The 17425-nt window shown below is 38.3% G+C and overlaps 1 protein-coding gene across 1 annotated transcript; it reads right to left on the reverse strand.

Annotated features, from left to right (window-relative positions):
- Positions 1-17: 17 nt before the first annotated feature.
- On the reverse strand, positions 18-4506 carry LOC137747271 (U-box domain-containing protein kinase family protein). The gene is made up of 9 exons (XM_068487349.2): positions 4138-4506; positions 3708-3832; positions 3324-3439; positions 2743-2864; positions 2371-2666; positions 2144-2245; positions 1569-1997; positions 540-1289; positions 18-438 (listed from the first exon to the last, which is right to left on the reverse strand). Exons 1-9 carry the CDS (start codon positions 4283-4285, stop codon positions 256-258), a joined length of 2271 nt encoding a protein of 756 aa, XP_068343450.2. The 5' UTR covers positions 4286-4506; the 3' UTR covers positions 18-255.
- Between the last annotated feature and the right edge of the window lie 12919 nt (positions 4507-17425).

Genomic DNA, 17425 nt, shown 5'->3' on the forward strand with positions numbered 1-17425 from the left:
GATATCAGAGAAACTAATTTGGACCAATTTACGGTTAAATTTATTCTTCTCTAGCCCAATACAGAATCTAATTACAACTGAATAAATCAGAAACAGGTCCTATTACACTCAGTGACTCAAGCCAACACCTAATACAATTATTTTATATACAATGTTTTTTTTGGGTGCGGAGCTCAAAAATAACATTTTGGGCGCCAGGATAAACGATTTTAATCACTTCATCTGCAAGATCCTTGCCTAATCTTATTTAGATAGTTAAGTCAAACCTGACCTCCATTCCTGTATGGCAGAACGCAATGTATGGTTTGGAGTCAACACAAAATTGTTTAGTCTAAGCCTTGTCAATGGGGACACTTTGTGTTTCTTAATCCATGCTTTGATCGCTCGATACTCATATGTAAAACCGTCTGCAGCTACGTGTGGATCCTCCATGATTTCCTGCATTATGCACAATATGATGCACGAAGTGAATCAAACGAAAAGAAAATCTGAAATCTGTTTTCGCGTATCATTTTTTTGTGTTAACAAAAATACTTTACCTGAAGTATTGGACAAAAGAAGTGGTTTGGTGCATTGATAGGGTTTCTATCAAACTTCAAGCTAGAATCTGCAAGATTAGCGAGTCGTTTGAGAACCGGCAAAACTTCAGTTTCAAGATCTGGTCTATCCCTGCATCTAAGTTGGGAACACCTTAGTGCAACTCGAGCCAACTCCTCTGCTTCTGCAAGTGGCCAATCTGCAACCGACTTGTCCAAGATTTCAGCAAAAGACCCACTTGCAATTGCATTCTCCGTAACAAATATAAGCCGCTTTGGATGGCGACCTGTCAGTACTTGAAGGATTATGACACCAAATGCATACAAATCTGATTTGGGCCGGACAGTGCCAGTTCTTTGATACTCTGGATCCATATAAAAGAGTGTACCAGCGAGAATTGATTCTCTGTACTCAGTGATGTTGTCAGGCACGACGTTTGAAATGAGTTTAGCCAGCCCAACATCCCCTATTTTGCTCATGTAGTTTCTGTCTAATAAGATGTTTCCCGGCTTTAGATCTCGATGCACAATAGGATCCAGCTTAGAGTTGTGTAAGAATGCAAGCCCACAAGCTACTTCAAAAACTATATGGAACCGAATAGTCCAAGGGAGTGGCGGTTTTCCATTTTGGCAGTAGACATAATCTTCTAAGCTTCCATTTTCCAAGTATTCATAGACCAGGCAACCAATCTCAGGACAAGCACCAAGCAGCAAAACTATATTCGGATGGTGTAGCTGACTAAGAATTTCAACCTGCAAAATTAGGCAGGGACCATAATATAAGAAATACATCGTGAAAGCAGCTACAAGGTTTGATCTCATGATATATTCAGCATCAGCAATAGGTTGGTCACTCTGCATGAGAAAAATTATCGGATAGGAACTAATTCTATGACTCAGGGTCGAATGGTATGAACGGAAAGGAGCCATAAGATAAGTTTAAAAGCAACGAGAAAGCATCAATGACACTAAACCAATGCAATCAAATAGGTTCAGAAACATTACTCAATTATCCGTAACGCTTATATATACCTCTTTCAGAAACTCCTCTTTCTTATCAACTGCATCAGGTCGAAGAACCTTAACAGCTACCGGGGTGCGATCAAGACTGCATTTGTAAACTTTTCCATATCCTCCCTCACCAATCACATTAGCCTCTGAGAAGAAACTCGTTGCTACCTCTATTTCATTCCTACTGTATCTCCTATACCTCCTGTCACTTGAGAAGAGTGCATCAACTAATTTATTTTTCTCTGAGGACTCTTTCATGGCAGTCAGCTCGGCCATTTGCCTCTCATAAGCCTCTTTAGCAAGCAGAACTTTGGCCTCCTCAATCTCCTTCAGTGCCTCCAAATGCTTTGCTTTCTCTTCTGCAGCAATTTTTCTCAACATTTCTTCACTTTCAAGGGCAGCATTCACTCTTTTTGTTTCATCAAGGCATTCAGAAGAAAGTAATTGCACCTGAAAATATAAACAACAAAGAGAAAACGGAAGGTCACTAAATAAAATCTTCTGTCCTTGGTCGGCTCAAGTTCATATTTAGTTTCAATTGCTTGACTTTTATCATGTTTGCAGAAGTTTGGAACACCTCATAACCAAACTCTTACCTTGCTTTGGGCATGGACCAGCTCTTCACAAGCTTGTTTGTACATGGCAATAGTATTTTGCAATTCCAGACGCAACTGTTCTACCTGCGTCTGCACATGTGACTGCACAACGAAAGTTCCAATCAAAAGTCAAAACTCAACCAAGCATCATCCAAGGATGACAGATATAGCTGTAAAATTCTAAAAGCAGAACTAGGCAGTTGGTAAAAATGCTCAGTGAAAATCACCAGCTCAGTAATTGAAGAACCCGAGGAACTTCGATCCTTAAAAGAACTAATATCCAGGTTATCTCCCAAGTTTTGATGATTCCTTTCCTGATCTACACTAACACTTGAGGAAATGCTCATACGCGTGAATGCTTCAGAACTTAAGTAACTAAGGTCTGACATTGTAGATGCTCCATAAGCTTCATGAAATCTGGTTTCTACATAGGAAGAATGAACCCTGCTTATCTGTTTATTGATATCACTTGAACTTCCCTTTCGGTTTTTTAGAGTAGACATCTGGCCAGCAGATCTAGTCTCTGAGTTGAGAAAAGAAACAGTTAAGGTCATCATATACGTATCAACTAAAAAAAGCACTTGTAAGTTGTAACATACCACAAGCAGAAGAAGGATTATCTGATTTTGTGATGATTCTATGTTTGGAAATGGAATAAACTTCGCAAGTGTCGGGAGCACCTCTCAGCACAATTGGTGATACACCCTGTCCTTTCAGTTTCCTAAACAAGTTATCACAAGAAACTTAGTCTTTAAATCATTAAACAATGCAACATTCTAATCGAAGACATTAGTTGGAGAAAAATTAATACTCAAGAAAAGAAATGACAAATAGATCGAAAGAGGGGGGGGGGGGGTGTTGGGTTAAATTTCCAACAGCTACAAATTCACAGTAACACATCCGAAGAAGTGTGAATTTGTACGGTTAAACACTTCTGGAGGTAATTTCAAAATTCATAATCATGACCTCCTAACACATTCGCCACATAAACGCTAACGCAGAAGGAAATCAAGACAAGAACGCCCCAATTCACAGAATGTGAAAGATAATACATTATCACGATTCACGAAATATCAAACTGAGTAATTTCAACTAAAGAAAGCTCCCAACAGTAAATTCGCAACACTTTCAATAGGAATGCAGTGACATTAAATTTGAAAAGTTTTATCACCATACATACCTGGTAACGCAATTTGAAGAGTAGGCACCGAGCACTAAACAATCGATCCCTGATTCAGATATGAACCTTAGAATCCCATTTGCAGGATCATCATCCTCTAACACCAATGTTTCCACCTACAAAAGTTACGGGTTCTGAGTTAGGACACACAGTCATATTTTCAGACTGTAAATTTGAAGTCTTTACTTTGTTTACAAATCGAAACACGAGCATTGATGTATGTCAATTTAAAAATTCCTTACTTCTGTTGAAATTCTAAGTTTATTTCCTCCATTAAAACGCGGGGTCTTTTTTTTAATTTATTTTTTGCGTGGATTGACTAAATTTATGACACTTCGTAGGTTTATTTCAGCAATAATTTCAAAGATAAAGACAGAAGCTCACCTTCTTATTATTTTTGCATTTCTTCTTAAACGGAATAAAAACTTCCTCAAACTTTTGTTTCTGGTCCTTCACATACGTTGCCACCAAATTTGCATCCAGCTCTGTGATCGGGATGTGATCTCCTGCTGCCGGAAGCACAGTTACCAACCACCAAAACAAACAAAAAAATCAAAACTTGACTCGCAGAGCAAACCATAACGCTCAGCTCCGTTTGGTCATTGGAAAATAGAATTCAGAAAATTACGTTCGCTGCTCCAACTACTTCAGTAGCTGTTTGATTCTCGAGAAGAGATTTTTTTTTTTTTTTTTTTTTTTTTTCAAACTACGAATTCAATTTCCGTTATTTTCCCGGCAACCAAACAGAGCGGAGTGGGCCAACGGTCAGAGATTCAGTTGCAGGGAAAGAATCAAAGATATAGGAAATACGTACATGGAGTTGGGATTGAGTTGATTTTGGGGATGACGTGGACTAAAACGAAGCGATCTGCCGTGGGTAAGAGGTTCTCCGCAGCCCAATTCACGGCGCGTCGGCTTCCCGGGCTCCCGCCGCTGTTAACCGCCACGGCCACGGACGACATCGCCACCGCAGCAGAGCAACTGCCGCCTGCGCTACACGAGATTCAGCCGCCTTTTCGTCTTTGGGTCAAAGTCGCCCTTTGTTCTCTTGGGATGATTAGGTGCAAAACGTATCTAATTAAGGGTGCTTGGTAAATTTATTCAAAATATTAAACGTACCGCGTTTGTTTTCTTTTATTTAAATAATTATTAGGTAACGGCGATGAATGTGAGAGGAATCTATATTGATTTATGTTTTTAGGTCGTGGAATCTTTATTTATTAAAAATTTTAACGAAAAACTTGCGCTATTATTTATTTTAATGAAAATCATATTTTTATATTAAAAAGTTAATTCTGGTACTATTCATTTTAATATTTATTTTGTTTTTATCGTTAAAACTTAAAATTTTCAAATATGTTTCATTAGTTTTCCTTTATTTATTAATGTATTTAGTTTTATGATAATTTAACCTGATATGTAGTGATTTACGTTACGCTACATAATAGATTCATAATGTAATGCTATATCGGCTATTGTCATATAGAGGAGTTGAATTGGGCACTATTTCTGTACAAATTAAGATGAATATTACTAAATTATAATATTTGTGCGTAACTATAGTGTGATAAAGAGTTGAAAAAGAAGTTAATTGCAAGCAAAACATGAACGTTGTGAGAAAATGGGTGAAGCATTTTTAGCGCCCAAGGGACGTGTGGCCTGTAGAGCAGCAAACAATTAACCACATATACACATACATAGTTTTTAGAAGGAATCTCTATTTTTCTTAAATAAAGATTAGCTGTGGAGCCCACATTACATTGAATTCCAACGATTCAAAATGTTTATTTTTTAAGATGCATTTCATAAATCATCCATGCAATGTATTAGTTAAATCAAAAATATCTGAGGCATTTAATTGATTTTAAAGAATGACGAACACTATGTTCCAAATGTTAACGCAAGATATTTTCTGACCCGGACATGCCTAAAGGAACATAAACCTAAAAGAACACCAGCCCAAAGGAAAGTTAAGGTCCAATTAGTGTGGGAAGATGAAGTCGGCGCTTTAAGACCATCCCCAACCAAAGGAGGGCCAAAGGGCTAGTTTTAGCTCTCTGGCCCTCTAAGAAATTAATATTTTAATGAACAGTGCAAGATCATATTTCTTACGATCTCCAACCGAAGGCCAAAGGGTGAAACATAATTTATTATTTAAATTTAAAAACTACAACAATTTAAATTTATAGGAAAAAAATGTTGTTTAAGTTTCATGTTTTTAAATATTTTTTTATGTTGTTTAATGTTATTTAATCTTGTTTCATGTTACTTAATTTAATTTAATATTATTTAATGACTTAGGAAGTTATAAGAAAAAAAAATAGAACTTAAAAAATTAAAAATTAAAAATTTTGTTTAAAAAAAAAAACTGTAAAAAAATAAATAAATAACAGCTAGTTGATGTTAGCTAGCTAACTGTTGCAATTTGCATTCTGGCCTGGCCCAGGGGCTGGCTGGCTGCTTTGGGTCGGGCGGTTGGCCCTTTGGCCTTTTTTTGTCCAGTGGGGCCCATGAGCCATTTGGCCTGACTCTCGGTTGGAGACGTTTTCAGGCTATTTTTGATCATCTGACCCTCTAGACCATTCGGTTAGAGATGGTCTAAGGAACCCATGGCCTCCAAGTGTCCAATTAGCAATCAAGTCAAGCACCATGAAGTGTTTTCCAAGCACAAAATGGCAAGATGGCCTACTGACAACTTTAAGGCATGAGAGCCTAGGAGTAGAAAGAGCAGGCTTACTCATATGTCAATTTTAAGCCACTTGACGACTAAACAAGAGGACCGAGGTCTACAAAGACACATAAAGGTTGACAACAAGGCCACTAGGATATGAGTTCCCACCAACTCCTGGATCGAGTAAGGCGCTTGATCGCGTTGTCCAAGAAAGAACACGAGTGGACTTGTGCAAGTGTCACCCCATTGCCACATGTCAACCAAATAATGAAAGGACAGTTAACATATGTCTAATTTGTGTGTTCGGTGCATTAAATACAAAGGAAGTGATAGACTTGAGTCCATAAGCTGAAAATTCAGAAAAAGGGCCTATATAAGGAGAATGAGTACTCCTTAAAAGGGGTCAGGCTGATTGAGAGAGAAATTATACTACACTAGACAAGCGATATTTGTAACCTTATTCTCGATTTATAAAAGAGACCCAGTTGATGTAGCCCAATTTTCATAGGTACAGTTAAATCCTGTGCATATTCCTATTTGTATTCAAAGCCTAAATTCATTAAAGTAACACTTGACCCATTCAACCTTGGTTAGCCTCACAATTTTGGCGTTAAAACTAAGAAATATTGAACTTTCATCGTAGCAATTAAATAGACAAATAGTTTCAGATTGAAATGAATTTGAAATGATGTTCAATGAATTAAGAATTACAAAATAAATGGTTTGGATTATTGAAGTTCGTTGTGGAAAAAAATGGAGATCCCTTCCCTTAAAGGGTATATATGTATATGTATATATATGAGAAGTTTTCATGTGTGCTTGGAATACAAGGTGATACACTACAACGTGTAATCATATAAGTGGACAACATGACGGATATATTCCACTTTAGGATTTATTTTCTAATATCACTTTACTTATATTATGGCACGTGATGTATTATCTTAAACCGAATACACTGAAAAATTTATCTATAAATAAGTAGGGGCAGATCTATTAAGGGACCTGGATGGTCTCGGGACCACCTAGAAACCTAGATAAGTGGTTGTGAGGACCACCAAGTCTGGAAATATGGTGGAGGAGTAGCAGCGGCGCTGCATTGTTCTGATATTCTGCAAAGTTGTAAACCAGAGGGAGAAGAAGACTAAAATTTTCTTGAGATGAAATGGTGTGTTTTGGCCAAGCCAAAAGGAAAAGAGAAATGGTGTGTCGAGGCCAAATCAGCTATATAACTATATCTTCTATATATATAAAGTGAAGTGAAAAGCCCAAATAGGTGAAGCTTTTCAAAATACCAAAAATGTCCATTTATTTTCTTTACAATCAAAATTCAGAAAATTCATCAAAATTCAGAAAATTCAAAAAACGAGAACAAGCTGGTAAAAAATCATGACTCAACAAAAAACTATATTGGAAAACAAAATAAATTAAAAAAAGAAAAAAAGAAAAGAAGGAGACGTGATGAAGTTATGCAGACTTGCAGTTACAAAACTTGAAGGAAAATTAAAAAAGAATAACGTGGGAGATAGGATTCCCACGTTTCGTTCAGTATTACAACTGCTACCAACAATTGCCGTTCAGTTTTCAGACTCCCATACTCCAACCTTTTATCATCACTTTCTCCGTTGCATGAGTTCATTTCGATTTGTGAATACAGAAAAGAAAAACCAACAATTTTAAACGGTTAATTGCAGTTTAATTTGCATTCATATTCATATTTATGTTTTTTTTTTTCCTTTTAGTTTGCCTTTGATTTTCTTTGACAGGGAAGAGTTCATTGAAATTTGGTGTCGGCTTCCATTGGTTAATAGGACATGTAAGTATTTTTAATTTTTTTTTTTTTAATTTTTTTTTCGATGCTTGCAGGGTGAAGGGCAATAAACCCAAGGAGAATAGCTGTAGATTTGAATCAGACTGTCAAATTGTTTAAAGCTACAAGTGTGGTACAACAAGCTCTGATGAAAGTCAAGGTTTCTCAACAGGAATTCGACAAAAGCTTCGCCTTGGAGAAGTAATATGCACTTTTACGCTTTATTATTTGCGGAAAGGGATTCTCTGAATCCCTTCCAACTAATCATCCTTATCAAACACTCTTGAAATTTAATCAAACAGTTAAAGTTATTATAATTTTTAGAGTGCGCTCCTGTTTCTAGCCGTTTGATCAAATTTCAAGAGTTCGGATTGTTTGATGAAGAAGATTACGTGGAAGAAATCCGGAGATGATCATTTTTCATTATTTGGTAGGCTTCAGATTGTTGTACTGCATAATTTCATTTTTACTATGTACAATTAGAATCAAGTCACAGTCAATTGTAGTGGTTTGATTGTGGTTTTTGTTGGGCTTTCATTTTTTATTTTTGTTCGCAGGATTTTAAGGACTTCGCTCATGAAATTTTATCCCTTTCCTAAAGCCAATTCGTGAAGGCCCTTTTCAAATTGAGGTTTTGCATATATTCTCTCGTAAGATTTGATTCTTTGTGTTTTTGGCTTTTTTTTTTTTGTATGATTTCTCAAACAATTGAAGAGTGTATTATTTTCGCTTTGTTTTATGTGTTTATTTGGTTCTACTCTAGTTTTTTTTATCTATGCCTTGAGTTTTGACTTTTTCATCTTTTTATCTTTTGTAGGGCTCCAGGTAAATGGCGAGAATTAATCAATTATGCCACATCATTTTAGTTTCCCGCGAAAAATTTTCCCTTATAGATAATTGTGTTTGAGTGATTAAATATGCATATTGTGAGTTCTTTAAGTTTGATTCAGTATTTATTGAGAGAAAAACACGAAATGGGAAACATAATAACCTTAGCACGATTACGTATGGAATAAATTAAATCTATTAAAAAACACCTAAATTCGAATCTATATGGAATGGATTCATGTAGAATTGATTCATTGTAAAGAAAACTAATAAAAAGAGCTTGAAAACTTTGAGTTTTAACGATAATGACAAAATAAAGGGTAAAGTGAATAGTATCAAAATTGACTTTTTAGTATAAAAATGTGATTTTTCGTTAAAGTAAACTAAACAATATTGGGAGCTTTTCATTAAAGTTCCCTTAATTGTATGGGTTTCAACCAAAAAAAAAGTTTAATTGTATGGGTTATTGCTTTTAGTACTAAATCTTTTGTTGAACGGACTCATTGGCAGATTATGAACGGACGAAGTGTTAGGCTGTGGCATGATAGATGGGTGCCGTCTCTCCCTGCTGGGAAACCTTCGGCCATTGGGGACGTGCGGGTGTCTAGGAACATGAGGGTGAGCACAGTGATTAATGATGGGTCCGGTTCGTGGGATATTGAGGCCATTAAGCCTCTTATTACTTCGGAGGATTATGAGGCCATTCTGGATACTTACATCGGAGATAGGCACCGGGAAGATAGGATCATATGGCCGGCTACGAGGAATGGGGTGTACTCTGTGAGATCTGGGTATCATTGGAAGCATGCTTGCTCGAGACCTATAAGTGATAGAGCCTCCTCGTCCTCCTCTGTAATCCCGAATAAAGTCTGGAAATGTGTATGGCATTCGACGACTACCCCGAAGGTTCGTAATTTTATGTGGAGGGCTTTAAATTGCGCTTTGGCCACGATGGAGAATTTGTTCAAACGCCGTTGCTCTCCCTCGCCGTGTTGCCCAATTTGTTTGGATCAGGTAGAATCTTTGGAACACATGTTTCTTCTGTGCCCATGGGTTGAGCCGATTTGGTTTGGGGGCCCGTTGAATTATCGGGTGTCTAGAGCAAATATTTCGAATCTGTCAGCTTGGGTTACTGCTTTCATGGAGTCTAACTTGGGCTCAAAAGAAGAAATTGATAGGATTTTGTCTATTGTGGCGTTTACTTGCTGGCACATCTGGAAATCCAGATGTAATTTTGTGTACGAACAAAAGCGCCTTTCTCCAACCCAAGTCATTTTGGCAATTGGGACCTCGGTGAACGGGTTTATGGTGGCGAATGGTGCTCCTGGGGGACGTCCCCAGAGGGGACGGGTCTTATCTAGTCATTCTGCTCGCTGGACTTCCCTGTGTCATCCTTACTTGAAGGTGAATGTGGATGCGAGTTGGGAGGCTAATTCTAAGAGAGGCTTCGCTGGAGTTGTAATCAGGAATCACGAGGGGAACTTTGTGGCTGCTAGGCGGGAGCAGATCGGGGCGCCGTGTGTGGCAGTGGCCGAGGCTTCAGCTATTTTGCTTGGGTGTGGGGTGGCCAAAGCGCTGGGATTGGAGAACATCATTGTGGAATCTGATTCTAAGGAGAATATCCTTAGTTTAGCTTAGGGTTCTACGCGGGGCAGCTGAGAGGCTTTCCCCGTTATTTCTAAGGTGATGCGACTTAGGGGAGTCTTTCAAGATTGTCGCTGGTCTTGGGTTCCGAGATCGGCCAATACGGCGGCGCACTCGTTGGCGTCGAGACATACTCAGGAGATGTGCGACTTTATTTGGGTTAATCACCCCCCATCTTCTCTAGTCCATGTATTGAACAATGATGGGTTACCATGTCCCCATTAAATTTTGGTTTTGGTTGGGGAGGGGGTGACCGTGGCTAGGGTGCTGGGTCGGTTGTGTTGTGCCTCCTCCTTAACTGGTTGTTTGGTTTCCTTTGTTGCTTGCTCGCGGTGAGTTTCTGTTGTGGTGTGGCTTCGGCCCTGGTTTTATTGATTGCCAGTTTCCAAAAAAAAAATCTTTTGTTGAGTTTTATTTTTGCTGACTTTTACGATATTAACACAGGCCAACCTAATTAGGGCGGCTACCTAACTAATCATGCAGCAGCTTGCTTAGGTAGCTTAGCGTTATACAAGAAGAAATTTTTTATTATGACAGTAACACAAATGGTACACTACGTGTTTTTATAGAAGTAGTGAAAAATTTTATTTTTTAAGTGATTACTTTTTAACATACATATCTTACCATTTGTATAATGACACGTAATGTACCATTCCTTATATGATCATATTAAAAAAAAAAAAAAAAAAAACTAATGAAAAGGGTTTGAAAACTTTGAATTTTAATGATAAAGACAAAATAAAGAGTAAAATGAATAGTACCAGAATTGACTTTTTAGTGTAAAAATATAATTTTTCGTTAAAATAAACCGTACCAAGAGCTTTTCGTTAAAATTTCTTAAAAAAAATCTCTCACGTACATGCATGCGTGGCTATTTGGAGTACGTACTTAATTTTGATTATCGAGAGGCAGCCACTGCTCGTCAGCACCCCCTGTCGGCAGATATGGAATGATTTTGTGATCATCTTTTTGTTGGTTACTCTGAAATTCCAATTTTTTTATGGTATCAGAGGGGAACAAAAGTGTTTCACGTGATTTTTGTTATCTAATGGGGCGATTTTTATATTATCATTATATTATTAATTAATTTTATGGTATAATCTTAATTTCTTTGTTGATTGATATTCATGTAGAGAGTAGAATTGAAGTGCATGACTGCTGTCGGATGTGAACCACCACCACTGATTACCCCATCCGTCGCATTTGTGAAGGACGACGAGATCCGAGGGCGGAATGGCCATCCGACGTGACAGGCCTTTCGAGGATAAGAGGTGCTGCCGCTCTTCCATATATGTCACAGAGATTCAGTTATGCATGTGGAAAATTGAAATTGCTGAAAGTATTTTTGCCAGGGATGTTGAAAGCATTTTTTTCAAGGTTAACATTTTAATTGCGTTTGTTAAGAAAGTTAAAATGCTTATGAATTATATAAGGATGGTGTTATCTACAAATCTTTTTAATTTCTGGTTGTTGAATCGAATGAATTGAAGAAATTTATAGAGAAAAATTAACAAGAGTGTGTAGAAGGTAAAAAAAAGTGTATGAACAACACTACATTTACATAAATGCTTTATAAAGAAACACATGCCAAAAGTTTCAATACTAGAAAGTTCTTTTTATAAGGAGCACTTATATTAGTAATAAAATTTCAATATGTTAATAACGAAAACGGGATTGCCTTCAGTAGTATGACTTTTTAAATAATCTTCACTTTTCGATTTTTTTAGAATGAATCTTTACGTTCATATTCAAAACTGTTTCATAAACACATATGTAATGCTTTTCAAAAAAGACCTAATCGGATAAATGGTCCCCGTGGTGACAAGATAATCGGAAGATAGCCCCGATGAGAAAAAAAAAAAAAGAATTTAAACCCTTGTGGTGTAGTCAAATTTAGTCTAAAAGTGATTTTTCCGTTAAATTACATTTTTATCCTGTATTTAACTGACATTTAGCAGAAAAATTATTTTTGAACTAAATTTGCTAACAGTACCACTAAAAAAAGTTTAAATCCCTTTTTTTTTTTTTTTTTTCTTTTTTTTTTGGTCATAAAACCCATCTTCCGATTATTTTAACACCACCGTTTATTCGATTAAACCTTCAAAAAATACAATCCTCAAATCAAGCACAACCACAAATAAATAAAGATTCAGCTCCCTCAATTTCTCTCTTATTAGTTTTCATTTTGTCAATTCGATGCCACTTTATTGTCGGTAGAAATAAAAACAAAACTAAAAAGCCAGGTAGCAATTAATTATGCCAACTACCCCAGTGAACTCGACCAAGCACGTCTTAGAGCATTCCCACCGTAGCAAATTGCTCGGGGGACAGTCTCCAGAACAAAGGCCCGAGGGCCGGTGGATGGCCTCCAGCGTGAGGCAGGCCGGGGGATGGGGGAGGCCCGAGGGCCAGGCCCGTGAGGGATTGCCAGGCCTTGAGCCCGAGGTGAGGATGACGCCATGCTGACGCCAGGGTGGCGTCAACGTATTATTTAATTTTTTTTGTGTCAGGCGCGTGCACCCCACGCGCGCGTGGGGGCGCGTCCCGACACAATAATCAGAAAAAAAAGGGTTTTGTCAGTTACCGTTGGGAAGCCACGTGGCTTCCCACGGTACGTTAGATCCTAACGGTCACTTAATGTGGACCGTTAGATCTCAACGGTAAAAAAAAAAAAAGTGTCAGATTTAATATCCACCGTTCGATCTGAGATCAACGGTGGATATTAAAATGCTTTATAAATTAAAAAATAAATGAAAAAATAGTTTAAAAAATCTGAAAAGTTACCGTTGTGACACGTGGCACAATCTGGAGCGTTGGAATTCAAATTTTTTTTATATCCAACGGCAGAGATTAATTAATTGAATAAAAATTTAAAAAAAAATGTAAAAAATTCAAAAAAATTCAAAAAAATATCTGAAAAATCTGAAAAAAATTGTAAAAAAAATTGTTTTTACTTTTCTATAAATACCTTCTCATTATCATCTACCTTACACAACAATTTCATATTTTCTCAACTACTTTCAATCACATTCCTTTCTTTGTCTCAAAGTTTGAATCCATTTTTTTTCAACAAAATGACCACTGGTGCAGGTACGAATTGGTCGCTTATTGAAGATGTTGCGTTGTGTACTAGCTGGGTTGAAGTTACTCATAGTTCGCTTACGGGTAATGAGATGCAGTTGCGAGAAATGTGGAGTCTTATCCATACCAGTTTTCTTGAGAAAATTGGTGGGAAAAGAACATACTAAGAATTAATTAAAAGTCCATCGTTCTAATTAAAAGTCCATCGTTCTAATTACATACTAAGAATTACATAAACATAAACATAACAAAATTACATAAACATAAATATAAACATAAACGTACTAAGAATTACATATACTAAGAATTACATAAACATAAACATAAAAAAATTACTTAAACATACCAAATAATAAAACACACCAAATAAAATAACATAAACATACCAAATTAAAAAAAAAACACACTAAATGAACTTAATTATCTTCAGCTTGTTTCAATGCCCACTGGTGCTCTATCAAGTCAATTTGTCGGGCATTGTGCATGTCTGGCATTTGAAAAGCAGTATATAGTTGAATGAGCCTTTCATTGTAACGTTCATCCCTTTGTAATGGCTCATGTTGCACGGGCTCATCGGTGGCGTCATGAGCACAATATATACGTGTTCTTGAATTGTTCATCGGGTCTGGCTCATATTCATCAACGGCTTCATAATCGTACTCATCTTCCACAATCATGTTATGAAGAATGATGCACGTCATCATGATGGATCGAAGCGACTTTACATCAAACAATCTGGCAGCACCCCTGACGATCGCCCAGCGAGCTTGGAGGATACCGAAACAACGCTCCACATCCTTCCTGCACCCCTCTTGACAACTTGCAAAGTGTTTTTCCTTTGCACTCCGTGGACGTGGCACTGTTTTGACAAAGGTTGACCAGTGCGGGTAGATGCCGTCAGCTAGGTAGTATGGCCCGTCGTACATACGTCCGTTGACCTCATACGTAACTTTTGGTGCATTTCCTTGCAGGACATCGTCGAACACTGGGGATTGGGCAAGGACGTTGATGTCATTTTGAGCTCCCGGGACCCCGAAAAAGGCGTGCCAAATCCATGTATCAAAAGATGCCACCGCCTCCAGAATGATACTTTTTGCTCCTTTTCTGTCCCCGTAAGCGCCTTGCCATGCACTTGGACAGTTTTTCCACGTCCAGTGCATACAATCAATGCTTCCAATCATCCCCGGAAAGCCACGCATCTCCGCCTTCTTCAACAGCCGCTCCAAGTCCATGTGTGTAGGTTTGCGGAGGTACTCAGCGGTGTAGATAGATTCGATTGCTCCGCAAAACCTCATCAGGGACTCAAGAATGGTTGATTGCCCCATCCTCGTTATCTCATCCACTTGGTCTGCAGATGCTCCATATGCAAGCATCCGCAAGGCAGCAGTAATTTTTTGCTCAGGCAGTAGACCCATAGCACCAAAAGCATCTTTTTTTTGCACAAAATAAGAATCATGGTTGCAAACAGCAATCATGATTTTGTTGAACAAATGTCGTTCCATTCTAAAACGACGTCTAAAGTACGTATCAGGGAATGCACTATTAGGAACAAAATAATCATCCAAGAGTTCCATACCTCGTCGTTGCCTGCTTCTATCAAGGTTTCCGGAACGGCTGGGCCTGCAGATCTGAGCCGCAGCTTGGATGACTCGACGGGAATGTGAGGCTCTGCCCCTTCTTACTTCGTCATTTCTCATTTGACGCTCCTCATCCTCTTCCCTCTCATTTCTTACCCTCTGGTGATTGAAGATTGCTTCAGATTCGTTAAACAATTATTCCTCTTCCTGATTGTATTCCCACATCATCCTTGAGGAAGAAGAAGACGACATTGAAAGAAAGAAACAGAAACTATGAATAATGATACAAATTTTTGTGAATAAGGAAGCAGAAACTATGAATAACGATAGAGATCTTGAGAATTTTGGTGTGAGATTTGTGAGGATGGATGGTGGATTATATAGAGGATTCAGAAATGATTAGGTTCCGGATAATGACACGTGGCGCAACGAGAACGATTAAAAATCTTATCCGATATTACAATTAAAATTATTTTGTATTATTTTATAAAAAAAAAAAATACTAATATTTTATTGCCTATTGCCAGGGCTATTGAAGTGTAACGGTGGAGATGCAAATTCTATTGCCAGGGCTACTTACTGTTCATTAAGGGCAGTTACTGTTCATTAGGTGGATTGAATAGTGTATTGCCAGGGGGGAGGGCTCCAACGTTGGAGTTGCTCTTAATAAGGTCAAAGCGGGCCAGGTTTTAAGGACCCGAGTGAACTCGTCTACGCACGTGTTGTTCAACTCCACGTTGCCAAATATCTCCTTCAGGCTTCATGGCCCGTGCATTTGACCTTATTGACTCACCTTCTTTCTCCACCATCACTCGCCTAGTCACCTCGGCTACCAGGTCACCCGTGAATGATGAGAAATTTTTTATTGTGATCGAAACACGAGAGATACATAATGTGTTTTTATATAAGTGATGGAAAAAATTATTTTTTAAGTTATTAACTTTTTAACACACATATCTCATCATTTGTATAGTGACACGTGATGTACCACTTCGTGTATCGGTTACATTGAAAAATTTCTCGTAAATGACCCATCTCACTTATCCCTTGGTATCTCTAACCTGTCCCGCTTCTCGTGCATTAATCTCGCGATCAACCCTTGGTCCGAATTCACACCTGAAAACAAAATCAAAACCCGCCCGAACCTTAGCGTCTCGACAAAAGAACTCCAACCACAATGAGTTAGGAAACCTCCAACCGAGGGATGACCTAGAATCTTAAGTTATGGGGCCCAGCCCCTCAATATCAAGCCTCGATCCTGCACTCGAGTTTGAAACACGAGTTGAATGACGTCGGGCCTTAACACGCCCTTCGTTAACTGGTGATTGTTGACCACCCAAATAAGGGGCAACTAGGGATGTGCAACGGTTATAGAGGGCGGGTAACTGTAGTTATTTACCCATAACCGTTTATATTCATACCCTCATAACCGTTGGCTCATTGGGTAATTGCATAAACGGTTCACCTTACCCATAACGTGTACCCATTTAACCATAACCGTTTACCCGTTTATCATTTTTTTTACCCATTTACCTTTTTTCACCCGTCTACATGTTTTAACGATAAAGGCAATCTTGCGCGTATGATATAGGTCATGTGGTGATTGATCTCAACGCTATAATGGCTATCCCCAAGGTTTAACAATGAAAGGTAGAAAACCTAGTGCTGAACCAGTACAGATGACCATATACTTGGAATGACGAAAGCATTCAATAATAAAATTAAGTTACCGATAACAGCGTCTACGTATAAAAGCCAATATAACAGAACTAGTTGGTGACCAGAAAAACATACCAAGTAAGTCCTCATAATCTGCCAATAGTGATGAGTCCATTAGCAAAGTAGGTGAGAAAATCTGCTCCTGAGCTTCTTCGAAGTCATAAAATGATCTGTGTGTGCCTGTACTTGGTCACAATCATCAAGTTCCCGTTATAACCACAGCGAGGAGGGAGAGATGAGCGGGGGACGGGGCGTTTGAGACTCTGAGTCTGGCAGAGGAAAATTTAGGATTTTTAAATTTTACATATATTAAATTAAATGGGTAAATGGATACCCGTTATAACCGCGGGTAATACCCATAACCGTCCATTTAAATTTTACGGATAAACAATTATACCCATAACCATTTGTTCGTTTAAACGGTTACCCATAACCGTAACCATGAATTTTAAATGAATAGGTAACCGCGGTTACCCAAACCCATGAGTATTTTACCCATCGCTAGAGGGAACCCGGATTTCTCTATCCCATGTGCCAACTCGTGCATCAACTCTTGACTCAGAGTCACCTCGGTGCCGAGGGCGATGTAAACCACCGAGTTCGGTTTCTTATTTTCGAGCCACTCTCCCAACACTTCCCACTTCTCATCCCCAGCCGTCTTCCGGAAATCCAGGGGTTAACCGACCCACCTTGAACCCTCGTAGATCCCCCATCCATGGCTCTCCTATTTAATATACGGCATCTGTTTGAGCCATAAGCAATCCCTAATTTA

The sequence above is a fragment of the Pyrus communis genome, chromosome 2 (genome assembly GCF_041283825.1).
Source record: "Pyrus communis isolate YQ-2024b chromosome 2, ASM4128382v1, whole genome shotgun sequence".
In the NCBI taxonomy this organism is placed as follows: domain Eukaryota; kingdom Viridiplantae; phylum Streptophyta; class Magnoliopsida; order Rosales; family Rosaceae; genus Pyrus; species Pyrus communis.